Source organism: Quercus lobata, chromosome 7 (assembly GCF_001633185.2).
Source record: "Quercus lobata isolate SW786 chromosome 7, ValleyOak3.0 Primary Assembly, whole genome shotgun sequence".
In the NCBI taxonomy this organism is placed as follows: domain Eukaryota; kingdom Viridiplantae; phylum Streptophyta; class Magnoliopsida; order Fagales; family Fagaceae; genus Quercus; species Quercus lobata.
In genome coordinates this window covers 28,043,017-28,057,614 of record NC_044910.1, presented here as the reverse complement: position 1 = coordinate 28,057,614, position 14,598 = coordinate 28,043,017, and the positions used below count along the sequence as shown (strand labels likewise).

The 14,598-nt window shown below is 34.8% G+C and overlaps 2 protein-coding genes across 2 annotated transcripts; both read left to right on the top strand.

Moving 5' to 3' along the window:
- Window positions 1-1,935: 1,935 nt before the first annotated feature.
- LOC115953971 (glutathione S-transferase U8-like) lies at window positions 1,936-3,381 on the top strand. Its single transcript, XM_031071809.1, has 2 exons — window positions 1,936-2,309; window positions 2,786-3,381. The coding sequence occupies exons 1-2, from the start codon at window positions 1,998-2,000 to the stop codon at window positions 3,143-3,145; spliced, it is 672 nt and encodes a 223-aa protein (XP_030927669.1). The 5' UTR covers window positions 1,936-1,997; the 3' UTR covers window positions 3,146-3,381.
- A 5,674-nt stretch (window positions 3,382-9,055) lies between these two features.
- On the top strand, window positions 9,056-14,208 carry LOC115953696. Its single transcript, XM_031071456.1, has 4 exons — window positions 9,056-9,317; window positions 10,181-10,235; window positions 11,483-13,428; window positions 13,595-14,208. The coding sequence occupies exons 3-4, from the start codon at window positions 13,363-13,365 to the stop codon at window positions 14,102-14,104; spliced, it is 576 nt and encodes a 191-aa protein (XP_030927316.1). The 5' UTR covers window positions 9,056-9,317; window positions 10,181-10,235; window positions 11,483-13,362; the 3' UTR covers window positions 14,105-14,208.
- The last annotated feature ends 390 nt before the right edge of the window (window positions 14,209-14,598 follow it).

Sequence of the window (14,598 nt, the reverse complement as noted above, 5' to 3'; positions counted from 1 at the left end):
AGTTTATCAAAAGCATTTTTTCTACATCATTGAGAGAGAAATTTCGACTTTTAAATAATGTTTTAAAGAGAAACTTTGAAATTTAAATAACGTTTTGAATGTTCAAATCTCATTCAAAAGATGATTTCTAAACTATACTATTTTCAGAAAATAATTGAGTTTCAATGTAAGTTTTCTAAAAAGATTTTTGTTCTTTAAACTTGTTTAAAACCAAGTGATTTCAAAGTCAAATTCCTATTTTTCCAAATGGTATTTAAAACATTTCTTTTAGAAAATTAATTTTTCAGACTTATTCAAGACTTGTAAAATACTTACATAAACTCCTCAATTCCTGATTGTTCCTTAAGAGAGTCAAGCATCCTTTGATTTATGTTTCAATTCAATATTGTGATATTCGATATGTTTCTATATTTGGAATAATTGTTAATATTAAGAAAATTATTCTATTTTGTATAAACTTTGCTTTTGTGATATATGACTCAAAATTAATGTTTTTAGAATTGATCAGATGTATATATGTAAGCCCACTCACAGTGTTGTATGTGAGAATAAATGTTGATCCCTCATCAACAGGGGGTTAGATGTTGGTATCCGCTCACAAGATTGTATGTGAGAATATGTGATATGTGTATATGTGACATTGTGCTTTGATTAATTATTTGTATGTGTTTTCGAATGATTTTAAGATTTGATTACATATGTATTAAGTGTTCATTATATGCTTTTGGAAAAACTATATTTGATATCATTGAGTTAGTTTGTGAAATCAAAATACTCATGCTATGTTTGACTCTATCTGGTGGTGTATTGTGAATAATTGCTTACTAAATGTGTGGCTCACCCCATCAATTACAACTTTTAGGTGATGTCATTAATGCTTGAAGTCTTAAAGGATTTTTAGTTATTTTTAGATGCATGACTAACTTGCTGATTTTACATAACTCAATAAACATAATTAATTTCCAAAATTTAAATAAAACTCCAAATGAACGATGCTCTTAATAAACCTTTTACAATATCTAAAATCCACAATTTAGAAATAATCTCCAAGTACTATAAAATCTAAAGCGAAATTGACTAACTTGTTGATCTTACAGAACTCAACATAATATGAGTAATAATATGTGTGATGTGAGAATTTAATATAATATGTGTGATAAGAGAATTTTTTATAAATTGACTTTAATTAATAAAAGTATTATTTTCTTCTTATTTAATGAATACAAAGAAAATAATTATAAAATAGTATGTAATAAGGGCATAAGAGTAATTTATATAAATTACATTTTCTATCCTTCTACTTTTCTCTTCAACCAAACAAAAGTGTTTGTCATCCCTCCACTTTTCAATCCCTCCAACCAAACATACATGAGGAAAAATTAAATTTTTTTTCTACCCTTTCATTTTTCCATCTCCCTTACTAAACTAACTCTAAATGTTGCAAGTTTGCCTCTCTCTCTTTCTTTTTTTCTTTTTTTTTTAACTAAAAATTTTCTCATGTTAGATAAAGACTATGAGGGAACTACAGTACGGCTTAGTAGCCCACCACCCCATATAAATTAAGTGGGCTGGATGAGCCACATGACCCAAAGGCAGTCGACTTTGCTAGTATTATACAGTAGTTAGTTTAGTCCATTGCTCTAGAGCCTTCCGAAAGACTACATTCTGTTTCTGGCTGAGGTCATCCTTCAGCTCAGCCATTGCTGAGATCATCAATGAACTATGGCCTGGATTTGCCATTATTGACATTCCAGCACTTACCACAGGTCCACAACTGCTTGGCGAAAAGTGAAAATTTGACACTTAATTTAACCACGTCCCATGTTAGCATCAAGATTCAAACTTATGGACGAATTCAAGTTGGGTTTTTACTCTTTAAATATAAAAATCATGCATAGGCTCTATAAAAGGGCATCAAACCCAGAGGGTAGAGCCAAGCCTTTGAAATTTGAATCTCATTACAAACTCTGTAAAGTGCAGGAACAAAGAGTGTCATTATGGCCGAAGAAGTATTGGTGTTTGGTGCGTGGCACAGCCCTTATAGTCGCAGAGTAGAGATGGCTTTGAAGCTGAAAGGAATAGATTACAAATACATTGAAGAAGATCTAACTAACAAGAGCCCTTCCCTCCTCAAATACAACCCAGTTCACAAAAAGATTCCCGTGCTCGTACACAATGGAAAGCCTGTGGCCGAGTCACTTGTTATTATCGAATACATTGATGAGACCTGGAAAAATCATCCCATCTTGCCCAAAGATCCTTATGAGAGAGCCAATGCACGATTCTGGGCCAAGTTCATAGACGAAAAGGTAAAATACCATTTACTCTTAAAGCTTCTTTCAATTGTAAATTTGTAATGTAATAAACAAACATTTTATTTTTTATATTGGATTAAAATTGTATTTGCGCCAATATTTTTTTGTGTGGTTGCTTTATTACTCCTCTCATGTGGGCCTAAGAGGTGAGTTTTTTATTTTATTTGAAATAGAAGGAATGGTGTAAATAGAGTTCAATCTCATGACTATTTGATTTCCTATGTTACATCTATTTACCTATTATTCTAAAAGTTTAAATTATTAAAAAATAATTAATTTAATTATTTAGTCATTATTTTAATAACGTACCCAGAAGCTTTAATGATAAGCCATGTATTCACTGAATATCTATTTGTGGTTTTTTTTTTTTTTCCTTTGGTATAAGCACTCATTAGAGATGCAATTTTTTTAACCTATAAAAATAGACTGCAAGTCACGCTAAAATTTGAGTTTTCTCTTTCTTTTTTTAGTGCTTGCCTGCAATACTTAAAGCTTGTTGGGGTGAAGATCAGAAAGAGCGCGAGAAGGCTGCGGAAGAGTTATCTAAGCTTCTACAATTTCTAGAAAATGAGCTCAAGGGAAAGAGGTATTTTGGTGGAGAGACTATTGGACTGCTAGACATTGCTGCTAACATGATAGGCTACTGGCTTGGAGTTCTTGAAGAAGCTTCAGGGGCATCAGAGTTGTTGACAAGGGAGAAATTTCCCAAACTTTTCAATTGGGCTAATGAGTTTGTATGTGTAAGTGCCATCAAGGAAAGTCTACCTCCAAGAGACAAACATGTTGCCTTTATGCGAAAACGCTTTGGGATGGTTAATGCTTCCAAATAGATGAACTTATACTCGCCACTCACAATCGGTGCATTATTACTGCATAATAATTGACCGCTTTGTCATCAATTGGGTTCTTTGTACTTTGCAATTTCTTGTGATTTGTCTGTAGACTGTAGTAGAAAGAGTTTGTTTGAGCCTTTGAGAGTTTGAGCCGTGTCCTTGCTTACCCTGTTGCAGTTTTTCAATGAAGTTTTCTCCACTCTTGGTTGTTCTGTCAATAAAAATAATGTAAAAGAAGTACTATTATCTGGTCTTCAACAATCAACATCGCATTTGAACTTTTCCCTATCATCAATATTTCATCAGTTTTCTTTTCTTTCTTTCTTTTTTTTTTTTTTTTTTTTTTTTTTTTTTTTTTTTTTTTTTTTTTTTTTTTTTGGGCATAAAGGATACTGCATTAAAAAGAACTAAACAACCAAGGTATTTACAGGGCAGCGCCTGCTTAAGTACAAACCAGATAAATCAAAGTTAAAAAGAGAAAGCAAATTCACAGGCGGATTTTCAAACAGAATAAAATCTTGTAAAATAGAGGGTAAATATTTTCAATTGACTGGAAATTGAATTGTATGGGACCATTCCTTTTTCTTTTCGGAAAATGTTTAAAGGTTGACTTGGATGCACTGGGATAAAGCACGCTATTGGAGCGTTTTCCATCCAAGCGATGGTAATGTTCGCTCTTCCAGTCTTGAACTTTCTCACTGTTTGGGCTAGGTCATTTTCATATGTTTACAAAAATAAAAATAAAAATACAACTATAGTTAGAAAAAAAAAAATTTAAAGAAGTTACTGCTAACCAAATATATAAAATAAATAAATCATGTCATCAAAAAAATATATATATATATAATTAATCAAAATACCTTTTTTTTGAGAAAGACTATAGACTTAACACACACACACACAGGGGAGTGGGAACCCGAGTTTAGTATCACACAACTCACAACATACAAACTCCCAATGAGTTTAAAACCTTCACACAGCATTCAAGAGTTACCGGCTTTTAACCGGCTTTTGTATGTTGTGAGTTGTGTGATATTAAACTCGGGTTCCCACCCCTCTGTGTGTGTGTGTTAAGTCTATAGTCTTTCTTAAAAAAATAAATAAATAAATAAATAAAAAATAATAATAATCAAAATACATAGACTCTTAATACAAGAACATATTAAGTAGTTTAAACACCCTTATATTACTCTAGTCTCGTTAAGAAAACTTACTCATAAATATGCAATCAGAATTATACATTAATTAATAAAAAAGCCACCATCAAGAGCTTTACAGTTTAGTGGTTTACTTAATTCTTCTAATAAAGATAATTTGGGTTCAAATCCCCTCTCTCACTTTTTGTAAAGGAAAAAAATAAAACAAAATATCCACCGATGACTTATTAGCATCACTAATGCATCACATGAATGGATTCACAATATCATAGTTACCAATGTCCCTTTTTTTCTTTTAAAGTAATCAAAGCTTAAAATTATATATATATATATATATATATAATCAAATATATATCATATTGCAGTTAATTGCATGGTTTTGAAATCCAAACTGGACCATACAGTCCGATACAGTTAACCGTAAACCCCTCTTCTTTGCAATTCTTTTAGCCTTAAGAACCTCTATATGCAAAAAAAAAAATCATAAGCCCATGCAAACTGTGGTTGAACTCCACAATTCTTAAAACCATGAACAATTCTCACGATTCCTTTTTCTTAGCAAATACTAGCTGAAATTAAAGATTTGGCCGGCATGCACTTTGGAATTTTTTCAGATCTAGAACCAAAACACAAAAAAAAAAAAAAAAAAAAAAAAAAAAAACAAACAAACAAACAAACAAAAACTGAGAAGAAAAAGACAACAAAGTAGTTGTGCGAAATTGAAGCAGCAACCTAGCACAGGTACGTCTCCAGTCACGGACTTCATCTTCGTCTTCTGCTTCTATTTCTTTTTCTTTCTTCTTTTTCTCCTCCTTCTCTTTCTTCTGTTCGTCTCCACTGTTGTGATTTTCTCACCTTCTCTCTATTTGTTTTGTATTCTTTTTTATGTTTCCAAAGCCCTTTCACGTGACTTGCATCGAGAAGGAAGAAAACTTTTGATTTTTGAATTAAAGATGGAAAAATGGTCAGCCATTAGATTTTTGCAGCTTTGAGCCCATGATTTGACTTATATTGATAGATTGATATACAACAAATAAAATATTAAAAGTACTTTTAATTAATATTTACAATTTTTTTAAGAGAAAATTTAGTGTTACAAAAAATTTCACAACTTTTTTATCAAAAATATAATATAGCAAAGTGTGATTAGTGGAGGAAAAAAGTGGGTCACATCATAATTGTGGCAAAGTATTATAAAATAGTGTGTGATTCTAGCACTATTTTTTTTAAAGGCAAATAAAATTAAGTATATAATAATTAATAAATAATTATTTTAATTTAAAATTACTAATGAATTTAAATTTTTTATTTTATTTAACGTAAGTGTCCTTATAATTCCTATATTATTATAATATTACTATTATTATTACTGTAAGGTCACAATTTGGCTCCCAAGCCCAAAGGATTGATGAACTTAGGCCCAAAGAACCCAATACAATGAATTTGTAAAGAGTAGGTTGGAAATTGGGCTTTAATGAGTCAGACAACAAATAAAGTGGATCCAGATGACAAGAAAATGAAGATAGACTGGTTTAATCTAAAGAAAATTGTCATCGGCACAATCCGAGAAGATCAATTCTTATATAGGCGTAAATGCACTTTTAGTCCCTACATTTTTACGTTTTTCCATTTTAATCCCTACATTTTATTTTTTCCACTTTTAGTCCCTAAAACCAATTTACGCTTTCCGTTTTAGTCCTTGAAACACTGTTCTGTCACCAAATTAACGAAAAGACTGACGGATTAATAAAATATTATTAAAAAAATTATTTAACATTTTTTATATGCCAAAATTAAAAAAAAAATTAATTACTCAATTTTAATTTAGAACAAAAAACAAAAAAAAAAATTATTTTCTTTCAAACAAAAATTTTACTTTCTTTTAATTAAAACGAATTTTTTTAATTCCAATCTTCTTCTTTTTTTTTTTCCAGAAGATCACCACCGAATCAAACCCAAGCAAAAGAATAACAACCTAGCAAAGCAAAAGAATAGCAACCCAACAAAAGAACATTATTACTTAAACCCAGATCAAACCCAGCAACCAAGAACACAAATCTAGCAACCAAAAACTCAAACCTAGATCACAACAACACAAACGAAAAAAAAAGAAAAGAAACAGAGACCAAACACAAATACAGACCCAAAGTTCTTCGTGTTCTTCCCAGATCAAACCCAGCAACCGAGAACACAAATCCAAGTTCTTTGTGTTCTTCCCAGATCAAACCCAGCAACCAAGAACACAAATCCAGCAACCAAAAACTCAAACCTAGATCACAACAACACAAACAAAAAAAAGAAAAGAAACAGAGACCAAACACAAACACAGACCCAGATCACAAATAGAGATTAAACACAAACGAAACCCAAATCACAACCCAAGCCAAAATCATCAGCAGACCCAACCACCGATCCATGTTCACAACACCCACATGCAAGCCTCCAAATTTTTCCCATTGTTTTCACGCCATCAAGACCCCACGGCCTCCATGATCAAAACCTCGAAGATCAACCTCTTGATCTGCTCGCCGCTGGTCAATATCGGGCTCCAATACCGAATCGGTGACTGGGTTTTGTACAACGGAGCCATAATTACACAGAAATAAACTATGGGTTTTCTTTCTAGGGTTTCATACACCTAATCAACGGACCTTCTTGATGGGTTCGATGGGTCAATGGCAACGGAAACGGCGACGGCAACGCAGACCTTCTGGGGTTTCTTTCTTCTATGGCAATGGTGACCTCATCATTGAGTCTTGAACGAGTTCGACGGCAGCGACCTCATCACTGAGTCTTGAAAGAGATCAGAGAGAGTTTGGGTCAGTCAGAGTTTGAATCAGATCGGGGTGAGGAGAAAGAGAGTTTGAGAATAGAGAGAGAAAAGGGTTTAAAAGTTGAATGTTCTTCTGAACAAAAAAAAAAAAAAAAAAAAAAAAAAAAAAAAAAAAAAAGAAGAAATTTGGAATAAAAAAAAAAATTCATTTTTAATTAAAAAAAAGTAAAATTTTTGTTTGAAAGAAAAATTTTTTTTTTTTTTTTTTTGTTCTAAATTAAAATTGAGTAATTAAATTTCTTTTTTAATTTTGGCATATAAAAAATGTTAAATAATTTTTTTAATAATATTTTATTAATCCGTCAGTCTTTCCGTTAATTTGGTGACAGAACAGTGTTTCAAGGACTAAAACGGAAAGCGTAAATTGGTTTTAGGGACTAAAAGTGGAAAAAATAAAATGTAGGGACTAAAATGGAAAAACGTCAAAATGTAGGGACTAAAAGTGCATTTACGCCTTCTTATATATTTCTTCTTAAGTTTGATTACAAGTTCAACTCTTGATTGCTACAGTGTTTCTCTCTCAATTTTTCGATCTCTTTCTTTAGGACCTTCCTTCTGTTTTATACTATCTTCCTTCATTCATCTCTACCCTCCACGTGTAAGGCAGATTGCTTTCAACTCTTGATTGCTACAATGTTTCTCTCTCAATTTTCCAATCTCTTTCTTTAGGACCTTCCTTCTGTTTTATACTATCTTCCTTCATTCATCTCTACCCTCCATGTGTAGGGCAAATTGCTAGTGTGGATTCTTGTCCCATAAGCACCTTCTTGAAGTCTCTGGTAGTAGCTGTAAGACTGAAAATTACTGTTCAGGTATCACCTCCACATTAATGCGGCCAATTAGCTAGGTGTAGAGCATTCAATGTGGTGGTAACAGCTTTCTCTTTAGATATTCTAGGACTTCCCTCTATCTCGTGCTTTTGTGATGCTTATCCATATCAATAAAATCTCCTAGAACGCTGCCCTAGATGGTAGACCACCCCTTTGGACCTCGGCTCTGATCAATCGAGGAGGAATTCATCCTCAAATCACCCTTCATGGACTCTTATGATCAAAACTAACTTATTCACTTACTAACACGGACTCCTCTGATAATGTTCACCCCTCCTCGGACTACTTCATGTCCTCGGATTGGACCTCCGGCCCAATATATTCTATTGGGCCTAACATCCCTACAATAACCCCTCAAAATTCCGCTCTTTTGCTCCTTGGGCAAAAATGAGGATTTCGATATCGCCACAACCACTCTACCCTTACCATACATCACCTCTATTTGCGCAGATGCATTTTTAGTTGCCCAACGCACGCTCTTGACGCTTCGGCATCTAAGACGCGCCTTTATTAAATTTTTGCAGCTCCATGTTCCCCACATTCTATGGCGCAATGCGGATCCAACGACTAGAGATTTTGTTGGAACTCAAGCGAGAATTTTCCTGCTTGTAACTCTGTTTTTTATATAAATACTGGCCAAATCAATCATTCATCTCACTTTAGTGCTCATACACTGAACCTGCAAACTTACCCAATTTACTCGTGTCCTCACACCTACCAAAAGCTAGTCCAAGGAGAGTTTTCTTCTTCGTGTAAGTCTTCATAAATGTTTCCATTTATTTTTTCAAGCTACTTTTCTTTTTTTTTCCCGTGTCTAGTCTGTAACACCCCAACCTAATTTCATAATTAATTTATGGGTTTATGTGCATGTGATTGTCTTAATTACTTTTTAAGTGCATGAAGCTTTGATTTTGTGATATTATAGAACATATATGCTCTTTTAATGTGATGGATATAACTTTATAAAGGTAAGGATATATATATATATATGTATGTATGTATATGCAAAGTGATATTATTTTTGTAGAAAAGTGAGTGTGAATGCAAGAAAATTGAAAAAGTGGGGAAAAAGGGGGTGTGATTTTTCTTCCCTGGCCTTCCACGTATCCCACCCCAATTGTCCACATCTCTTATCTTCTTTGGCTGCCCCAAAAGTCCTCTCCTTATCTCATCTTCTTGGCTGCACCAGACAGAAAGTCCAGCCCTCTTTCTCTACTCCTTTTTCTTTGTTTTTGATTTCTTCTCTCTTTGCTCTTACACGGCAGCCTCCCTCTCTCACCAAAACAAAATATCCCTCTCTAAAGAAGAAATTAAAGGGTTAGCACTAAAATTTCAGCTTCAAAGGTTGGGTAAGTAATCAAAACTTCATTTGTTTATGCTACTTCTTTATCCTCTATCCTGATTTTAGAGGCTGAATTATGATTCTGTTTTAGTGATTTAAAAGTTTGATGATATTGTGATCAATTGAATGCTTATTAACATATTTTAATATGTATACTATAGGTATAAAAATAACCAAATGAAATTAAGACCTATTGCTATTTATTGATGACTTTGTAAGAATGTGTATTGAAGCTGTCTCTGTGACAGATTTGATGTTTACAACAAGAAAAATATGTATTAAATCATATTTTGTGAATTAAGATGCTAAGAGTAGTTTTTATGAATTCTAAGACACACATGGTTGTTATGAAAGTGGTCTCACAGCACTTGGATGAACATAAAAATAATGGTTTAATTTGTAAGTTGCAAGAAATTCTGCCAGGATAGAATTGAGTATACTGTCTTGTGTGATTTTTAGTAAATCATGGGTTTATGATTTGACTCCGAAAGTTTTATGGTATATACTGGACATACAGCGGAGTAGTTCTGTAAAATTTCATGACAATTGGGTGTGTGTGGACAGCCCATTTGTATTTTACAAATGGAGCATACGCTGCTGAAATGAGCAGTGAACAGCATATGCTACACCTGACTTTGTGGATTTACTTCTCAAGTTAGGGTGAATGTTTTGAGCTATAAATTTTATGAATTGGTTTCTCTGTGATTTAGTACATCATGTTGTCTGTTGAATGTACTTTGTATTTGTGGGAACCTCATTGAGGTGGGATTAGGACTTCCTTGATTTTAAGAGATAGGCTTTGAGATGAATGTGTAAGTTTATGACAAGGGATAATTGATAGTAAGTAATAAGTTTTGATATTTGGTTTAGGTGTTACCAATTTCCCACTCCTTCGACTGTAGGCTCTCAGTTCCTCTGCTTTCAGGTAAGGGATAAGTTATATGGGTATTTGGTAAGTCATGAGGTTATTTTAAAGTATATTATGCATTAAAAGGTTTTTTATTATAGATATGGCATATAATCATTATTCTGACAAAGATATGTTTGTGAGCTTTCGAAACCTTATGTATATGATTTAAATATATTGATGCCATTACTAATTCCCACGAACATGATATTTAAAGAAAAGAATGGAAATGCTATTATAATGAAATGTTATGTGAAATAAGAAATTTTAGTATGATGTAAAGTATGAAATATTTTCGGGTTATATCCTTTGGTGATCTGAACTCTGTCAGTAGGGGTTAATTACTGGCTTTCCATGGAAAAATGTTATCTGTTTAACCATTTAAAGTAGAGAAAATGGGGCTGCCCATAACTCTAGGCCATTTAAAGTAAAGGAAATGAGGTTGCCTGTAACTCTAATCTGAACAAGACCTTCTCCCCAATGTGTACGGACGGTGGGGATGAATAAAACCTTGAAGAGATGTGCCATCAGGCCTTTCAAAGAGGACAATATCATGCACACGAGGTCACCCAATTGTGATGAGGCCTTCTCTGTACAGACTTATCAGATATGAACTAACCAATATGATATGAACAGCTATGTTATGTTATTAATCATGAGAGAATTATTTTGTTTAAATGCATTATGAAAAGTTAAAAGCTCTCATGAAAACAAGAAGTTTCTGATGAAAAAAAAGTTGTTCATTAAAGATAGAAGTTTCTGAAATTCTGTTGTGCTATAAAGATAAAGCTTCTGATGAAAGTACAAGTTTATATTTAAAAGTTATCAGGTACTTATTCTTTATGAAACATTAAGTTTTATGACTATAAAAGTTATAATATTTTTCGGGAAGAGGTTTATAAAGAAAAGTTTTCTTATTGAGTCAAGATGTTTCTAGTTTAATACAAAGTTGCCGATTATCTGATTTAAGTTAAAATGATTATTTTGTAATGAGAATATACATATGGTGACTTTGTAGGAAATGAAAGAAGTTTAATCTGAAAATTTTTGGTAATATTAACCTGATAAGAAAAATGAGAACAATTATTTTCTATGAAGAGCGTATAAGTTATTATTATAAATAGTATAAAATATTATGCATGAAAAGATGTTCTACTATTCGAATATTCATAGAATGAAATTATCTAATTTACATGCATCCTTATTAAATTCTCATATATCTTACCTTTACTGAGCTGTGTAGCTCACCCCTTCCACTCTTTCAGTTAGCAGGTTTTATTTTGGAGTAAAGGAAGCCTTTGTCGAGTTTGGAAGGAGCTGGTTTTAGTTTTATATGTATAGATCCTAAATTAGCAATTTGATGTTTAGACTTGTAGTATGGTGTATTTTAGGATATAATGAAAGTGTGTACCTTAAAGTATTAAGAGATGTCTTATGTGAAAATTTAGAATTTGAATAATCAGTGGATTGTGTTATCCTTTGAGGTACAATGTAGATGCTCTGAATATCAAGTGGAAAGTTATATCATTTAAGTAAAGAAACAAGAACGAAAAGAAAGAGGAAAGCTTTTGTAAAAGTTTTGGAAAAAGTTAAGTTGGTTTTTATTAATATCAGGTTTAAGCTTGATATTAGTATGCCGGTCATGGTCACAAATCCAAGTATCGAGTTTGGGGCGTGACATATTCCTCCATGGCCTTCTTAGTTTCTCCCTTACTATCTTAGCACCTCCAACCCTTCTCTAAATATGGGTAGATTTGCTTACCTAGTAGACTCCACGGAGAATACAGAGAATTTTAAAGTTCAGTATAGGATTCTGCCAGAAGTATCAATTAGGTATTGTGAGGAAGGGGAATGGCACCAAAAAAGGCAAGAAAGAGAAGTGGTAATCCCGATGATTGCCTTTATAGAGGAAGGGATGAGAATCCTTATGGGCACCGTCACTAGGGATTACCTTAGGGCTCACAGATTAGCTTCTACCCAATGTGCCCCAAACATGTTTAGAATTTTAGGTAGCGTCGATACCCTTAACCAAAAAAATGGGCTTAGGTCTTACCCATCATGACGTCAATTGGATTTACAACCTCCACCACCTAAAGGGGCAGGGGTATTACCTAAAATCTAGGCACCCCGAGATTAGGCTCATCCAATGCCTCCTTGATTCCAACAAAGGCCTGAAAAAGGACTTCTTGATTGTTTCAAGGGAGTGGCATGATGGCCTCCCTTACCCGACGAAAGAGGGGACACCAAGTGGGGCTTTAGGTCTAGCATTCGAGCCTAGACAAGATACTGAAGGCCGAGGTGTTCGTCCATAGTGACGGTCAGCTAAGAGCAGCACACCTGATCCACAACTACACCCCCCATCTCTAAAAGCTTCCAGGCGTCAAAGTGCGTTATAAAAGCCAAGGACCCACGCTTGCACCAAATAAGCGTTGCCGTTTCGAGTTTTCTCATCACCTAGTGCTATCCCAGAAGGTATACCTCTAGCAACTCCTCTAGCAACTCTGCCACTCCAGCATACAAGCAAAAAGGCCACTCCTTCCCATCCTATCATCAAAGAGGAGGAAGAAGAAAAAGAAGAAGAGATAGTAGACGTCTCAAACTCAGAAGACATCTATGATGTTTTTAACCAACCTTTGTCACCAGAGATCTCAACTGGTGACCTCGGCCTGCCTCTTCCAACCTAATCCAATCACCATCAAGAAGTTACTTCCGTACCAGACAATATAGGGATACAATGCAAGCCGAGGTCCACTCTTTAAGAACTACTAGAGTCCCAACCAGGGGGAAATGCACCTGGGAAGGCAACCCAGACTAGGCTTCCTACCCCTTCACCCACCCAGCCCCTCCAATCTGATCCCACCGACCTCAAAAGGAAGAGGGAATAGAAGGTAAGGAGGTCGTGGAAGAAGGAAAAACCCACCCCTCCCAAGAGGCTGAGCTCCAAAGAAGGGCTAAACAAGTTAAGGTAAGGCAAATGGGGGCTGACAATAGGAGTGATTCCCAAGTCGGACCTTCGTCTTGGACCCCCACTCCAATGCTAGATGGAGCCCTTCTGCCCACCAATGCCTCCATTAGGGACTTCCAATAAGGGAAGGCCAGCTACGTGGCCGATACAGTGGAGCAGGCACTGCTACTTCCTAAAGACATGGTCGATCTAAGGTCCCTGAGGAGGCACGAGGTCTTCCTTAGTCTGAAAAAGGACCTCGCGATGGTAATCCTTCAATTAGCCTTTCTTCTTTTTTTATTTTGGCAAGTTTCCTCCCCTTTCTTCCCTTTACTGCTTCCCATTTTTATTTTTTTTACCATGTTTCTTTCCTCGACAAACCGTTCAAGCCACATTCCGGGCAAAGGAGATAACAAATTTTTGCCATTGGCAGATGAAAGAAGAAGAAGGAAGGCACAATGCGGCCATGAAGGCCTTTAATGTGGCCGAGAAAAGAACAAATGAGCTAAAGAATAAATTGACCAAGGTAGAAAGGGACAAAAAGAGTGTTGAAGCTGCCTTGGACAGCGTTGAGAGGCAGGCTGAAGGTCAACGAGTGCTGCTTCGTCAGGCTGAGGACCAACTAGCCGCCTACAAAGGACAAATTATCACCCTAAAGAAGAAATTAGAAGAGGCCAAGAAGGCAAGAGCCCAAGCCGAGCAAGACGGCTATGATGTAGGGGTGGCAGAGACCGAGAAGGCCCTCAGGGTCAGAGCTGAGGTTTTGGGGGTATGTAGAAACTACTGCCTCCAGAAGTGGAATGAGGCCTTTAACCAGGCTGGGGTTGAGGCCTCTTCTGTACTTAGGAGAGCAGAGAGTGTTTACTACCCTCCTGCTATCCGTGCATCAAGCTCAACCAGTTCCAAGGTTGTGTTGACACCCTGTTTTGCAACCCGTATTTAACCTCACATGAAGGGTAAAAGGGTAATTTCACATTGGAAATATGTATCTTGATTCTGGTTATTAGATCTTTAATCTCATTTCACCAAAATGATCTTGATGTTGTAACGATCAAATCGATTGGTCATGAGCCCTAATCGGACCATTAGATTGAAAGTTATCATCAAATCAAGTTTTAATGGTTGAGATGCACTATTACAAATTGAGTCTGACTATATGTGATTATGAACAATTGATTTCAATTGGTTATAAATATAATCAATTTGAGATCGACGATGTGTCATAATTTAATTGGTTAGGACTACATTTTATGGTAGAGTTGCATACACCTAATTAACTAGATAGTTAAACATTAATTATTCAATGAGTAATTTGTGCAATTATCTTTTAATTAGAGTAAATTTAGAGCCAATTAAGTCTGAAATGGGAGTGATTGGAGCCATTTAATGTTAATTGTGAGCTAATTTGGGGACCTATTAATGTTAATTGTGCTGAAA

Coding starts and splice junctions, on each gene's coding strand:
- LOC115953971 (XM_031071809.1), top strand. CDS start 1,998: ATGGCCGAAGAAGTATTGGTGTTTGGTGCGTGGCACAGCCCTTATAGT. Junction 2,310..2,785: donor CCAAGTTCATAGACGAAAAG/GTAAAATACCAT, acceptor TTCTTTTTTTAG/TGCTTGCCTGCAATACTTAA.
- LOC115953696 (XM_031071456.1), top strand. CDS start 13,363: ATGGTCGATCTAAGGTCCCTGAGGAGGCACGAGGTCTTCCTTAGTCTG. Junction 13,429..13,594: donor TGAAAAAGGACCTCGCGATG/GTAATCCTTCAA, acceptor TGCCATTGGCAG/ATGAAAGAAGAAGAAGGAAG.